The 14,801-nt window shown below is 37.6% G+C and overlaps 1 protein-coding gene across 1 annotated transcript; it reads right to left on the bottom strand.

Annotated features, from left to right (window-relative positions):
- Positions 1–2,358: 2,358 nt before the first annotated feature.
- On the bottom strand, positions 2,359–13,899 carry LOC137489164 (uncharacterized). The gene is made up of 21 exons (XM_073939686.1): positions 13,829–13,899; positions 13,609–13,689; positions 13,457–13,474; positions 12,609–12,736; positions 12,246–12,512; positions 12,058–12,153; positions 9,136–9,265; positions 8,924–9,048; positions 8,559–8,825; positions 8,375–8,470; positions 6,414–6,543; positions 5,511–5,638; positions 5,097–5,363; positions 4,914–5,009; positions 4,643–4,772; positions 4,413–4,540; positions 4,024–4,290; positions 3,840–3,935; positions 3,544–3,673; positions 2,863–2,990; positions 2,359–2,715 (listed from the first exon to the last, which is right to left on the bottom strand). Exons 2-21 carry the CDS (start codon positions 13,658–13,660, stop codon positions 2,416–2,418), a joined length of 2,979 nt encoding a protein of 992 aa, XP_073795787.1. The 5' UTR covers positions 13,661–13,689; positions 13,829–13,899; the 3' UTR covers positions 2,359–2,415.
- Positions 13,900–14,801: the final 902 nt, after the last annotated feature.

Genomic DNA, 14,801 nt, shown 5'->3' with positions numbered 1-14,801 from the left:
TCTCTTCCAGAATTCAGAAGGGGAATGCAGTCGGTCGGTGGTTTGGTAAACGTTAGGAGACCATTGTTATTCACCTAAAATACAGGAGAAAACATTTATGAAAAGTCAAACTCTGAAGAAAGTAAAGCTCCCATTTTAGCTCATTTAAGAATACTTGTGGACTTTGATGAAAGCCGATTCAAATGGCTATTGCTGTGAAAAGTGACAAAAACAGTTCTTACATAGGTCTGATTCAGTGTGCGTCCAAAATATTTGAAAGGCTGCTGCAATTCAATGGCTTCAGAGCTGGCATTATCCAAACGGGGAGTTACTATTTCTCCATTCCCAAATGGTAGGAAATTAGCTGGCACTGAGGAACAGGTAAATGAGAATTGTTCCTTTAGTTCAGAAAAGTAAAACAAAAGCTAACAAGTATAAAAATTGGTTAAACATTTTTATAGGGGAATTTACTAAAGATGAAGTGTGCTCACTTGATGAGATGCTTCTTTATTTTTTGTTATGCGTGCCCTACATTTGGTCAGTACCCAATTCACTGCAAAAATTAGGTAAATACAGTAGTAGAACTATCCTGTTATGGACACCAATTTACCGCTAAGTGAAATTTTGCCAGGGAACTTGCCCAACCTGCAGGCTACATCTGGATGCAAGGTTGTGGAGAACAAAGCAGACTACTACAATCAAGAAAAGTTTTCGAGGATTGTGTATTTTGACTCGCCTACTGCAATCTAGAACCTGAATTGGCTATTTAAAAACAATTAAGGGTGCCTTCTGCTGCACTGTGAGAGAGAAAGCTCAACTTTAAAAGCTGTTCAGGTTTTGTGTGCAAACACGGCAGTAGTACAAATCTTTAGTAAATTTCCCCCATCTGCTCTAAAAGCAGTTATAAAACTTATGGGCTTACAGTTTGGTGAGCCATCAACTTGCAAAGCCCAGAAACCTGTTACATTGACATTACTGCTTGATGACAGTTCTGAGACGCTGTTTGTTGGAGTTGTGAAGGAACTGACAGAGTCCACGGTGCTATAGCCAGCCTGTAAGAGTAAATAAAATAATTAATTTCTTTTTGTCTTATTAAGTGAGACAAAAAAAACCTCTCTTCGTCATTGACAAGCCTTTCCTTCTAAACTCTGTATTAGGACTCACTTTTGTCATTTCCACAATGTACAGGAATTAACACTTCACTAACCTGCCATGGTTGTCCTTTTTGTGCAACATTTCCATAATAGATCAGGACAAAAGAGCGATGAACATTGTAGGCTAAAACCACTTGGAAACTGACCACCTTCAAATTACCAATAGAAAGCAGTCAAACTTCAGTTAAGCAAGATGGACAATTAATTAAAAATCAGTGATTCTAGTTGATCTTACCCCTCCACCATTATAGTAGGGCACACTGTCCCAGGTGGCAACAAATGCTGATGTAGCTGCAAAAGGTATGTTAGGGAAATTTTGCTTGACCACTGTGTTGACTTGTGCCAGTACTTTACTGCTTGCAGTATTGATATAGGAGATGGTTCCTCCATGTCTACTGTCAAGTTGAGTCCAAAGAGGAGCAATAATGTCTCTTCCAGAAACCAGAGAGGAGTTGTAGGCAGACAGCGGCCCAGTAAATGTTAGAAACCCATTGCTGTTCAGCTAGAATTGAGGACCATACATTTTATGATTAGTTAATAAAATACTTCAAAAGAATGTTTTAGACATGAGGGGTGTGTAAATGACCTGTAGCTGAAATGGTGGTGTGAAAATGTAAAGCTTACAAAGATCTGATTATATGTACGTCCAAAGTATTTGAAAGGCTGCTGTAAGAAAATGGCACTTGAGCTTCCATCATCAGAAGTGGGGTTCACTACTTCTCCATCACCTGAAGGTAGGAAATTGCTTGGCACTAAGACAAAAAAATAGCAAGAATGAATTCTTTAGTTGTGCTGAAGAAGCACAAGTTCACAAAGGTAAAGGTTAAGACTGAGCTTTGCTTTCACAGGCTTACAGTTTGGTGTGCCATCAACTTGGAAAGAGGAGCGACCATTCACATTGGTATTGCTGCTGTATGAGAGTGCTGAGGCATTTGATACTTCAATTGTGAAAGAATTGACAGAGTCCACCGTGCCATAACCAGCCTATAGACATAAATTAATCATTTTAGCTTCTCAGTTTTTACAAATGTAATTGACTTTTACTACAATGAAAAGTATAAAGTGAAGCAAAGGCAAATTATTGTGTTTTTTTTTTTATTTTAACAGATGAATGAGGATCTGAATCCACTTACCACCCAGGATTGCTTGGGCTCTGAGATATTTCCATAGTTCAGCAGGATAAAAGAGCGCTGAACACTGGAGACTAAAACCACTTGGAAAGTAGCCACCTTCAAGTACCAACACACGACATTAAAATCTTTACACCCTTCATCGGACAACATTAATTCACTGAAAAACAATGTTTTGATCTTACCCCTGCACCATTATAGTATGGCACGCTGTCCCAAGTAACAACAAAAGCTGACAAAGCTGTAAAAGCTGCGTTAGGGAAATATTGTTTTACAGCTGCAGTGACTTGTGCCAGTACAGCACTGCTTGTATCCTCCCTATAAGAAATGGTTCCGCCCTGTCTGTTGTCAAAGTGAGTCCAAAGCGGAGCGATGACGTCTCTTCCAGAATTCAGAAGGGGAATGCAGTCGGTCGGTGGTTTGGTAAACGTTAGGAGGCCATTGTTATTCACCTAACATACAGAAGAAAACATTTATGAAAAGTCAATCGCTGAAGAAAGTAAAGCTTTTATTTTTGCTCATTTAAGAATACTTGTGGACTTTGATGAAAGCCGATTCAAAAGGCTATTGCTGTGAAAAGTGACAAAAACAGTTCTTACATAGGTCTGATTCAGTGTGCGTCCAAAATATTTGAAAGGCTGCTGCAATACAATGGCATCAGAGCTGGCATTATCCAAACGGGGGGTTACAACTTCTCCATTCCCAAATGGTAGGAAATTAGCTGGCACTGAGGAACAGGTAAATGAGAATTGTTCCTTTAGTTCAGAAAATTAAAACAAAAGCTAACAAGTATAAAAATTGGTTAAACATTTTTATAGGGGAATTTACTAAAGATGAAATGTGCTCACTTGCCCAGATGCTTCTTTATTTTTTGTTATGCGTGCCCTACATTCGGTCAGTACCCAATTCACTGCAAAAATTGGGTTAATACAGTAGTGGAACTATCCTGTTATGGACACCAATTTACGGCTGAATGAAATTTGGCCAAGGAACTTGCCCAACCTGCAGGCTACATCTGGATGCAAGGTTGTGGAGAACAAAGCAGACAACTACAATCAGGAAAAGTTTTTCGAAGATTGTGTATTTTGACTCGCCAACTGCAATCTAGAACCTGAATTGGCTATTTAAAAACAATTAAGGGTGCCTTCTGCTGCACTGTGTGAGAGAAAGCTCAACTTTAAATGCTGTTCGGGATTTGTATGCAAACACGGCAGTAGTACAAATCTTTAGTAAATTTCCCCCATCTGCTCTAAAAGCAGTTATAAAACTTATGGGCTTACAGTTTGGTGAGCCATCAACTTGCAAAGCCCAGAAACCTGTTACATTGACATTACTGCTTGATGACAGTTCTGAGACGCTGTTTGTTGGAGTTGTGAAGGAACTGACAGAGTCCACGGTGCTATAGCCAGCCTGTAAGAGTAAATAAAATAATTAATTTCTTTTTGTCTTAAAAAGTGAGACAAAGAAAGAAACAAAGCAAACTTTCTTCGGCATTGACAAGCCTTTGCTTTTAAACTCTTTATTAGGACTCACTTTTGTCATTTCCACAATGTACAGGAATTAACACTTCACTAACCTGCCATGGTTGTCCTTTTTGTGCAACATTTCCATAATAGATCAGGATAAAAGAGCGATGAACATTGTAGACTAAAACCACTTGGAAACTGACCACCTTCAAATCACCAATAGAAAGCAGTCAAACTTTAGATTAAGCAAGATGGACAATTGATAAAAAAATCAGTGATTCTAGTTGATCTTACCCCTCCACCATTATAGTAGGGCACACTGTCCCAGGTGGCAACAAATGCTGATGTAGCTGCAAAAGGTATGTTAGGGAAATTTTGCTTGACCACTGTGTTGACTTGTGCCAGTACTTTACTGCTTGCAGTATTGATATAGGAGATGGTTCCTCCATGTCTACTGTCAAGTTGAGTCCAAAGAGGAGCAATAATGTCTCTTCCAGAAACCAGAGAGGAGTTGTAGGCAGACAGCGGCCCAGTAAATGTTAGAAACCCATTGCTGTTCAGCTAGAATTGAGGACCATACATTTTATGGTTGGTTAATAAAATACTTCAAAAGAATGTTTTAGACATGAGGGGTGTGTAAATGACCTGTAGCTGAAATGGTGGTGTGAAAAAGTAATGCTTACAAAGATCTGATTATATGTACGTCCAAAGTATTTGAAAGGCTGCTGTAAGAAAATGGCACCCGAGCTTCCATCATCAGAAGTGGGGTTCACTACTTCACCATCCCCTGAAGGTAGGAAATTGCTTGGCACTAAGACAAAAAAATAGCAAGAATGAATTCTTTAGTTGTGCTGAAGAAGCACAAGTTCACAAAGGTAGAGGTTAAGACAGAGCTTTGCTTTCACAGGCTTACAGTTTGGTGTGCCATCAACTTGGAAAGAGGAGCGACCATTCACATTGGTATTGCTGCTGTATGAGAGTGCTGAGGCATTTGATACTTCAATTGTGAAAGAATTGACAGAGTCCACCGTGCCATAACCAGCCTATAGACATAAATTAATCATTTTAGCTCCTCAGTTTTTACAAATGTAATTGACTTTTGCTACAATGAAAAGTGAAGCAAAGGCAAATTCTTTCAACTTTTGTTTAATTTAACAGATGTATGAGGATCTGAGTCCACTTACCACCCAGGTTTGTTTGGGCTCTGAGATATTTCCATAGTTCAGTAGGATAAAAGAGCGCTGAACACTGGAGACTAAAACCACTTGGAAAGTAGCCACCTTCAAGTACCAACAAATGCCATTAAAATCTTTACACCCTTTATCGGACAACATTAATTCACTAAAAAAACAATGTTTTGATCTTACCCCTGCACCATTATAGTATGGCACGCTGTCCCAAGTAACAACAAAAGCCGATGAAGCAGCAAAAGCTATGTTAGGGAAATATTGTTTAACAGCTGCAGTGACTTGTGCCAGTACAGCACTGCTTGTATCCTCCCTATAAGAAATGGTTCCGCCCCGTCTGTTGTCAAAGTGAGTCCAAAGCGGAGCGATGACGTCTCTTCCAGAATTCAGAAGGGGAATGCAGTCGGTCGGTGGTTTGGTAAACGTTAGGAGGCCATTATTATTCACCTAAAATACAGGAGAAAACATTTATGAATAGTCAAACTCTGAAGAAAGTAAAGCTTTTATTTTTGCTCATTTAAGAATACTTGTGGACTTTGATGAAAGCCGATTCAAAAGGCTATTGCTGTGAAAAGTGACAAAAACAGTTCTTACATAGGTCTGATTCAGTGTGCGTCCAAAATATTTAAAAGGCTGCTGCAATACAATGGCTTCAGAGCTGGCATTATCCGAACGGGGAGTTACAATTTCTCCATTCCCAAATGGTAGGAAATTAGCTGGCACTGAGGAACAGGTAAATAAAAAGCCTTATTTAGTTCATATGAAAGCAAAACATCACAAGAACTGCACTGGTTAAACATTTTTTTATTTATGTATCATTTACACTAAAAACTACGTGGTTATGCATTTTATAGTGGAATTCACTAAAGATGCTCTCGCTTACCATGTTGCTTATTGTTTTTTTTTTTTTTTTTGCTGCTTCTGACTTGGTACACAACTAATTTAAATAAGGATGTTAGAATAATGGATGTTGAGTGTTACACAAATTAAATTACTACTTCTTTTTTTTTTTATGCTCAAGCATATCTGCCAACATTCCCGTTTTTACCTGGATTCCTCCGTATTTCAGACCCATCTCCCGTATTGTACTTTCTCATGGAAAACTCCAGGAATTCCAGCCTACCCCACCCCCCCACCAGCTTTTTGGTTCGGTCCGGCCACCTTTTTGGTACAGTCCCCATGCGCATCAAACCCAAAACTCCTGCTCTAGTTCGCATGCAGCACAACAGACCCCCTTCAGACCTTCCCCCACTCTTCACTTCGCGCACCCACTATCCCCACCTGCTCTTCGTTTTGCGCCCACCCATTCAAGCCTCGCCCCAGTCATCCAAATTTTAAACACTAAATGTTCGAAGGTTTGTGCTCAAGCCAAACTTTATAATGACATTCAGGTTTTTCTGCTTGAACACGGCGTGGTGTCCACAAATGTTAGTAACTCCCTTCATCCCTGCCCCAAGAGCACCTTGCTGTCAACATTTATAATACTTGTGGGCTTACAGTTCGGAGATCCATCGACTTGATAAGCCCAGCAACCAGTCACATTGATATTGCTCCTTGATGCGAGTTCTGAGACAGTGTTTTTTGGAGATATGAACGAGCTGACAGAGTCCACCGTGCTATAGCCAGCCTGTAGGAGTAAAGAAGATTCCATTAACTTAGAAACAGGGAGGGTAATAAACAAAGAAAACCTTTTTGGTAACACTTTAAAACGGCAAACTATGAATCATTATTAAGCATTAGCAAATAGTTATTCAATCATTTGTAAAGCATTAACCCTACATTAATAAGACATTAGTAAGCAGTTTATAACTACAGTAACACTTTATTTTGATAGTCCATTCGAGTATTAGTAGACTGTCTGATTAATATATGTTAACACAGACATCCAACAGACATTTAACTGTCTATAAGAATTGTTGTAAGTACATGTCAACTTACACCAACCCTAACCCCAACCTAACAGTCTACTTATAATTTATGCATGTAGATGCATTGTAACTTCAACAAACGGACCATCAAAATAAAGTGTGACTATAACTACAGCTACAAAGGCTATATTCCTGACTTATTAGCACATGTATAATATGCTTAATGGCTGTATTTTCATATTTAGTTAATTATCTTTTTTATTACTAAATTATTATCACTTTATTTACAAAGCAGTTATTCAAGAGTAGATGGTGCTTTTTAAGATCATTCATAATGAGAAAGTAAATGATTAATAAACTATTAGAGTTACAATTTTTGTATCTTATTATTCATTAATATAATAATAGTTACCCTGGATGTTAATAAATGCTTCAAATAACCCAACTGCATGCAATTTCGTGACCTAATCGAAAATGAGGACATTTTATGCTTTATAAATCCCTTCTAAATAACATTTAAAGGCTCAGCTATATTCTAAACAGAAAACTAATGACAGAATGCTTGATAACAAGCCAAATGATTAGCCCTCCGGTGCAGTTTTTATTCTTGTAAAAATACATATCAAGTGTTATTTACTATTACTATATGTCAGAATATGTTCGCTCGAATAGTTTATTAATCATTTACTTACTCATTCTAAATGACCTTACAAATCCACAAACTACTCTTACATAACTGGTTTGAAAAATGCTACACTTACAGGTTAAGTCAGAATTATTAGCCCCTTCATTTTTTTAGTTTTTTATATTTTCCAAATGATGTTTAACAGAGCAAAGAAATTTTCACAGTATGTCTGATAATATTTTTTTTTTCATCTGGAGAAAGTCTTATTTGATTTATTTCGGCTAGAATAAAAGCAGTTTTTAATTTTTTAAACACCATTTTGAGGACAAAATTATGAGCCCCTGTAAGCTATATATTTTTTCGATAGTCTACAGAACAAACCATTGTAATACAATAACTTGCCTAATTACCCTAATCTGCCTAGTTAACCTAATTAATCTAGTTAAGCCTTTAAATGTCACTTTAAGCTGAATAGAAGTGTCTAAGTGATAAATATCTAGTGAAATTATTTACTGTCACCATGACAAAGATAAAATAAATCAGTTATTAGAAATGAGTTATTAAAACTATTATGTTTAGAAATGTGTTGAAAAAATAGTCTCTCTGTTAAACAGAAATTGGGGAAAAAATAAACAAGCAGTCTAATAATTCAGGGGGGCTTATAATTCTGACTTCAACTATAATTTTGTAGTGAAAAAGTAAACTTAATTTAGTATACAATGTTTGAAAATACAACCATTAAGCACATAATACATGTGCCTTTAAGTCAAGAATACAGCATTTGTAGCTGTATTTCTAAACTGCTTACAAATGTCTATCATTGTAGAGTTAATGCTTTAATGATGAATTAACTAGTTGCTGTTGCTTAATAAATGATTCAGTGTGCAGTTACTACAAAGTGGACTACAATATTAGGACTTATTATTGTTATTTTGACAATGTGCAAGGACTAGCTCTTCACTTACCTGCCATTGCTGTCCTGTTTGTGCAACATCCCCGTAATAGGTCAGGACAAAAGAGCGATGAACATTGTAGGCTAAAACCACTTGGAAACTGACCAACTTCAAAACACCAATAGAAAACAGTTAAAACGATTGAAAAGGCAAGATGAACAGTTGATTAAAAATGAAGGTTCACTGTAAATCTTACCCCTGCTCCACTGTAGTATGGCACACCAACCCAGGTGGCAACAAATACTGACGTAGCTGCAAAAGGTATGTTGGGGAAGTATTGCTTGACCGCTGCTGTGATTTGTGCCAGCACATTACTGCTTGCACTCTTGCTATAAGAGATGCTTCCACCATAAGTATTGTCAAGATGAGTCCAAAGAGGAGCAATGATGTCTTTTCCGGAATTCAAAGTAAGAGTGTTGCCAGACAGTGGGTCAGTAAATGAGAGATATCCATTGTTGCTTACCTAAAAGTTTTTAGAAAGTAGTTTTAAGACATTTGCAACCTGTAACATACAGTACTTGTCACTTTATAATAGGAATACTATAGGAATGTAATGCTTACAAATATTTGACTGTATGTCCGTCCAAAGTATTTGAAAGGCTGCTGCAGAATAATAGCTCCAGATGATCCATTGTCAGCAGCTGGGTTCAATATTTTTCCATCGGGTTCAAGAAAGTTGGCTGGCACTGGGAAATGCATTTATGACATGAAATTGTGTGGTTCTGCTATCAAAACATAAGCTCAGAAATATAAAGTTTGAAACATTGACTTACAGGTTTGAGCGCCGTCAACATGGAAAGACCATTGACCATTAATATTGATGTTGCTGCTTGATGCGAGTTCTGAGACAGCGTTTACTGGAATTGTGAAAGATCTGTGAAGGATCATTGAGTGAAAACCAGCCTGAAGAAGTAAACATAGTAATACAAAAAATTAATGAACATATTTCCTCATATAGCTCTGTAATTTGCAAATATTCAAAGCCCTGTTTAGACTGTACAATTTTTATTGTAGGTTGCAACATTCACTTTGTCAGGTTATGCGATTTTGTCTGGATACAATTCTGACTTGTCGTGGATACCAAATATGCAACACTACATGTTGCTTTGGGATCAATCATTGCATGATTTCTAAAGTAGTGGCCAAAAGTTTTGAGAAATACATACATATTGTAAATTGGAAAAGTTACTGCTCAAGATTTTACAATAGCAATTTGCATATACACTCAGAAATAAAGGTATGTGAGTTGTCACTGGGGTGCTACCTTTTCAAAAGGTACACGTTTGCACTTAAAGGTTCCATATTGGTACCTTAAAAATACATATTAGTACCTAAAAGTTTAAGGGGAACACTTTTGTACTTTTTAGGTACTAATATGTACCCTTGAGGTATTAATATGGACCTTAAGGTACAAGTTTGTACCTTTTGAAAAGGAACCACCCCAGTGACAACTTGCATACCTTTATTTCTGAGAGTGTACTCTAGAATGTTATGAAGAGTGATCAGATGAGTTGCATAGTCACTCTTTGCCATAAAAATTTACTTAATCCTGAAAAAACTTTCCTCTGCATTTCATTGCTGTCATGCTGAGATCATTTTAGTAATCATCTTGTTAACTGAGAGAGAATGTTGACGAGCACAAGCCCAGAGATCATTATGTCAGGCTGATTGGGTTAGAATGGCAGACTTAACATGCTAAGATGAGGGCGATGCTTGATGTTATTTGCTGCGTCCCAATTCGCATACTTACAGTATACTGCGCCCTAAAAGTATGTGCTTTTTTTGTGAAGAAAAAGTTTGTACTTTCCAGTGTGCAACAGAAGATTATACAAGCTTTGGGACATACTACTTCCTCTTCAACAGATTATTGTGTTGCTAAGTTATGCTCCCTGTCAATCATCCACACACCAGCCACATTTCTGCCATATTTAACTTGCTACCTTATTGAAGAAGCAGCTGCAGGATAATCTCCCATTCACGAGTCTTTCATGCAGAGAAATCTCAGATCTTTGGGTAATTATGCATTCAGACGATCAGACGTCCAAACGCATCTTTATATATGTTCAGTATTGTTGTTGCAGATGAAATATAACACAGGTAATGCGATTTTAAATATTTCCAGTGGGCTAGATGTTGACTAACAGTCATTCATACATCTTTACCGAAGCCTCTCTGCTTGACAATTGGTCTAGGACGTCCAGCATGTTTGTAGTTTATTTACACTTTTCACACACGTTTGTAGTTCTAATCTAATTCATATCCAAGGCGCAATGTATTGTGGGCAATATCAGTGGTTAGATTATGGACGGTTTACAATAATTTTTTTTACTGGAAATTGCAAACCATCTGGGAACCTCTGGCATACTCTTTTCAACATACTATGCATTGGGACATACTAATTCTATTTTCAAATACTATTTAGGATGGATAGTATGTGGATTGGGACGCAGCTATTGTTCTTCCATTGTTAACCATGCAAAGAAATGCATGCAGCCATCATTGTGTTGCATAAAAATGGCTACACAGGCAAGAATATTAAGGCTACTAAGATTGCATCTAAATCAACAGTTTATGGGAGCATCAAGAACTTTAAGGAAAGAGGTTCAATTCTTGTTAAGAAGGCTTCAGGACTTCCAAGAAAGTCCAGCAAGCTCCAGGATTGTCTCCTAAAGAGGATTCAGCTGCAGGATCAGAGTGCCACCAGTGCAGAGCTTGCTCAGGAATGGAAACAGGCAGGTGTGAGCGCATCTGCACGCTCAGGGAGGTGAAGACTTTTGGAAGGTGGCATGGTGTCAAGAAGGGCAGCAAAGAAAGCCACTTCTCTTCAATAAAAACACCAGGGAAAGATTGATCGCCTGCAAAAAGTATGGTGAATGGACTGCTGATGTGCTCACGTGGGTATCCCCGGGGTTCCCCGGTTTCCTCCCACCGTCCAAAAACACGCAACTTAAGTGAATCGACTAATCCAAATCAGCACTGTAGACATGCTTCTAGTAAGTAGTTATCTCTTAAGAGCAATCACTATCTGTTAATTAGCTACTACACCTGAGCTCAAACTCTCCTTTCGCCTTGCAAGCGGGACAGAGCCCTAGGCTCAAGCATCTTATGAGCTCATGGCTCTCTCTCTCAGGACAGCATGCCAAATAAGCTTTATAATCAATCATCAGCTAAGTGTGAACTCTTGAAATACAATATTTTAGCTCCTGGTTAACTATAATTCAGACTCGGCATTGCATAACTTGAGCATCTAGGGCAGGGGTCACCAATCTTGTTCCTGGAGGTCAGGTGCCCTGCAACTCCAACTGGCCTCAACACACCTGTCTGGGTGTTTCAAGTATACAGTAAGACCTTGATTAGTTTGTTCAAGGGTGTTTGATTAGGGTTGGGGCTAAAATCTGCAGAACACTGGCCCTCTAGGAACAAGTTTGGTGATCCCTGATCTAGAGCATCTTGAGATCTACTTTGCAGATAGCTTATGACCTACTAGCTATGTTCTGCCTTAAGAACATGTGGTGCAACTGAAGTAAAAACAAATTTTGTTACAAGCTAGCTAGTTACTAAAACTCTACATTCCAGTACAATCAAGAACTTATAAACAATTGGTGCAACCCTACCTGGGAACTGAGTTTGACACACCTGCCCCTATGTCAAGCAAATCATCAAGTCATCTGAACTGGGCTTAAATCTTCACTCACCATCCAATTTCCTGTTGTTGCAGGAGTACTCGCATAGTTAAATAGGATGAAAGTGCGTTGAAGGTTGTAGACTAAAGCCACTTGAACAGTGACCACCTTAAAAAACACCAAAAGATGGCATTTTAATCTTTCCAAACAAGCAAAATGGACCATTCATTAAAAAACCAAAAGAATACTATAGCTCTTACCCCTTCATCATCAAAGTATGGCACATTCACCCAGGTAGCGACAAACAATGAGGTAGCCACAAAAGGTATGCTAGGGAAGTTTTGATTAACAGCTGCAGTGGCTTGTGCAAGTACATCGCTGCTTGTAAACACTCTATAGGAGATGTTTCCACCTTGTGTATTGTCAAGGTCTGTCCACAGGGGAGCAATAATGTCACGTTCTGATTTGACCATGGGGTTGTACTCATACAATGGTGCAGTAAATGTTAGCTGGCCATTGTTGTTGACCTAAAATGGCAGAACAAGTATTCAGATCATCGTATTTCACAATGCAACATTTTTATTTGTACTTTATCAAATCTGCAACCACAAATCAGTTCTTACAAAGACTATATTGTATGTGTTTCCAAAGTAGGTGATAGGCTGCGTCAAGGTAATGGCCGGAGAGCTTCCATCATCTGACACAGGGTTTAGTGTGTCTCCATTCCCAAAAGGGAGAAAATCAGTTGGGGCTAAAGTGTGAACAATAAAACATCATTATCAATCTTATAAGAATCATTCATATTAATTCTACAGCATTTGTGTCAAATGTGAACGATACATGCTTCTTCAAAGTAGCAGTAAATAATAACTTTTCATTGAAAACTTTGTGTAAGATTGCAAGTAATCAGCTTCAAGAAAACTGTCCTTTTAAAAAGGAACTTTCAGAAATATGGCACAGATGTGGTCACCTTTATTTCTAAAGTGATATAAATAGCTGTTTCCGTCCAAAGATGAAATTAAATTTAAGAGCAAAATTGGAATGTCGCATAAAAGACGTGGAAATTAATCAGCATTTTCATCCAAACATCAAAAGAAAAAAAAATCGTCACTTTCTGATTAATTGGTGGCAAATATCAACAGCAAAAACTAAATTTGCTGCAGTCAGAGAAGCTGCGTCAATCTTTTCTTTATATAGCTTAAAAGGGGTAATAATTTTGACCTTAAAATGTTTTTTTTATTATTATTAAAAACTGCTTTTATTCTAGCCAAAATAAAACAAATAAGACTTTTCCCAGAAGAAAAAATATTATCAGACATACTGTGAAAATTCCCTTGCTCTGTTAAACATCATTTAAAAAATAAATAAAAAAGAAAAAAAAAATCAAAGAGGGGCTAATAATTCTGACTTCAACTATATATATGTGTGTATATTTAATATGATTTTATATTTTATTTTTGAAAGTTTTTACCTGTTGCATCTGTTTCACCTAATGGAGAAAGAACAGAAGAGTTATGTTCTGTTTTACATCATAAAAACAGCTTATCACTTAATATCTAAATATTAATAATGGACAAGTGAGTTATGATTATTGTAATATTTAATATTGAAATTTTGGCTTACTGGCAAGAAAAGACAGCAGTCCTATAACATACAACAGGACAGGTTTCCCCATCCTCTCTTGAGTCTTCACCAGTGTGCTCTCTAAAATACAACACGTACATACAGAAATATATGTAATTTGCATAACATGTACGAGATAAGGAAAAAAGAAAACAATAAAAATATATCATATGAAAATGTTTTGTGTGAGAGCACATGTGTGTGTGATAATGCATCTTACCAAAATATCCAAGTGTTTGTTTCTGATGAACAAATACAACAAACTTAATTCTCGTCTGCAGTGTTGTGAACAGAAGCTTTGAGTGTTGTTGTGTCTGCATTTATACCTAAATATTTTGGGTGGAGTTGTTTGTTTGCTGTGCTTTTGACCTTTTGCTTTGAACTACTGCTTTGATCTACCTAAAGACCTCATAAATTATGGTCAAGAGTTCATGGAAATGTGTGCATTTTGTTTTGTAAAGACATGTCACTTCTCTTCTGATCTTAAAAACACATGACGAAATGATTGTTTATGATGCTAGCTTCGCAATTTTCTTGTAAAACAAACCAAAAATATGAGTGAAAAACTTTTTTTTTTGACATGCAGGTTGGTAAAGTTAGTACATGTGGAGACAGCAGAGGTCTCTCTTGAACATCTGTCACCAGATTTAATTAGTTCATACGTTCATTTTCTTTTTGGTTAGTTCCTTTATTAATCTATGGTCACCACAGCAGAATGAACCACCAGCTTATCCAGCACATGTTTTATGCAGCCGATGCCCTTCTAGCTGCAACCCATCTCTGGGAACATCTATACACATTCACCCACACTCATACACTATGGACAATTTAGCCTACCCAATTCACCTGTTCTACATGTCTTTGGATTGAGGGGGAAACCAGAGCACCCGGAGGAAACCCATGCCAACGCGGGGAGAACATGCAAACTATACACAAAAACGTCAACTGACCCAGGCGAGGCTCCAACCAACGACCTTCTTGCTGTGAGGTGACAGCACTACCGACTGCGCCACCGCGTCACTCTTAATACTTAATTCACAAATTAATTTTTTATTGCTGCAACGTACTGCACAAAAGTTTAAGTAAAGGCAAAATACGACACTTAACAATTTACAAACAGTCCACAACATGCAAACATACTAGAAAACTGATTGTTTTATGTTTTGGTATAAAAGAAGCATAAGCTACCCAGG

This window comes from Danio rerio, chromosome 23 (genome assembly GCF_049306965.1).
Source record: "Danio rerio strain Tuebingen ecotype United States chromosome 23, GRCz12tu, whole genome shotgun sequence".
Lineage (NCBI taxonomy): Eukaryota > Metazoa > Chordata > Actinopteri > Cypriniformes > Danionidae > Danio > Danio rerio.
Note: the sequence above shows the minus strand (reverse complement) of the source record. Positions and strands in the feature narration are given on the sequence as shown.

Coding starts and splice junctions, on each gene's coding strand:
- LOC137489164 (XM_073939686.1), bottom strand. CDS start 13,660: ATGGGGAAACCTGTCCTGTTGTATGTTATAGGACTGCTGTCTTTTCTT. Junction 4,291..4,412: donor GTACATATAATCAGATCTTT/GTAAGCATTACT, acceptor CCTCAATTCTAG/CTGAACAGCAATGGGTTTCT. Junction 2,991..3,543: donor AGTTGATGGCTCACCAAACT/GTAAGCCCATAA, acceptor CCTGTTCCTCAG/TGCCAGCTAATTTCCTACCA.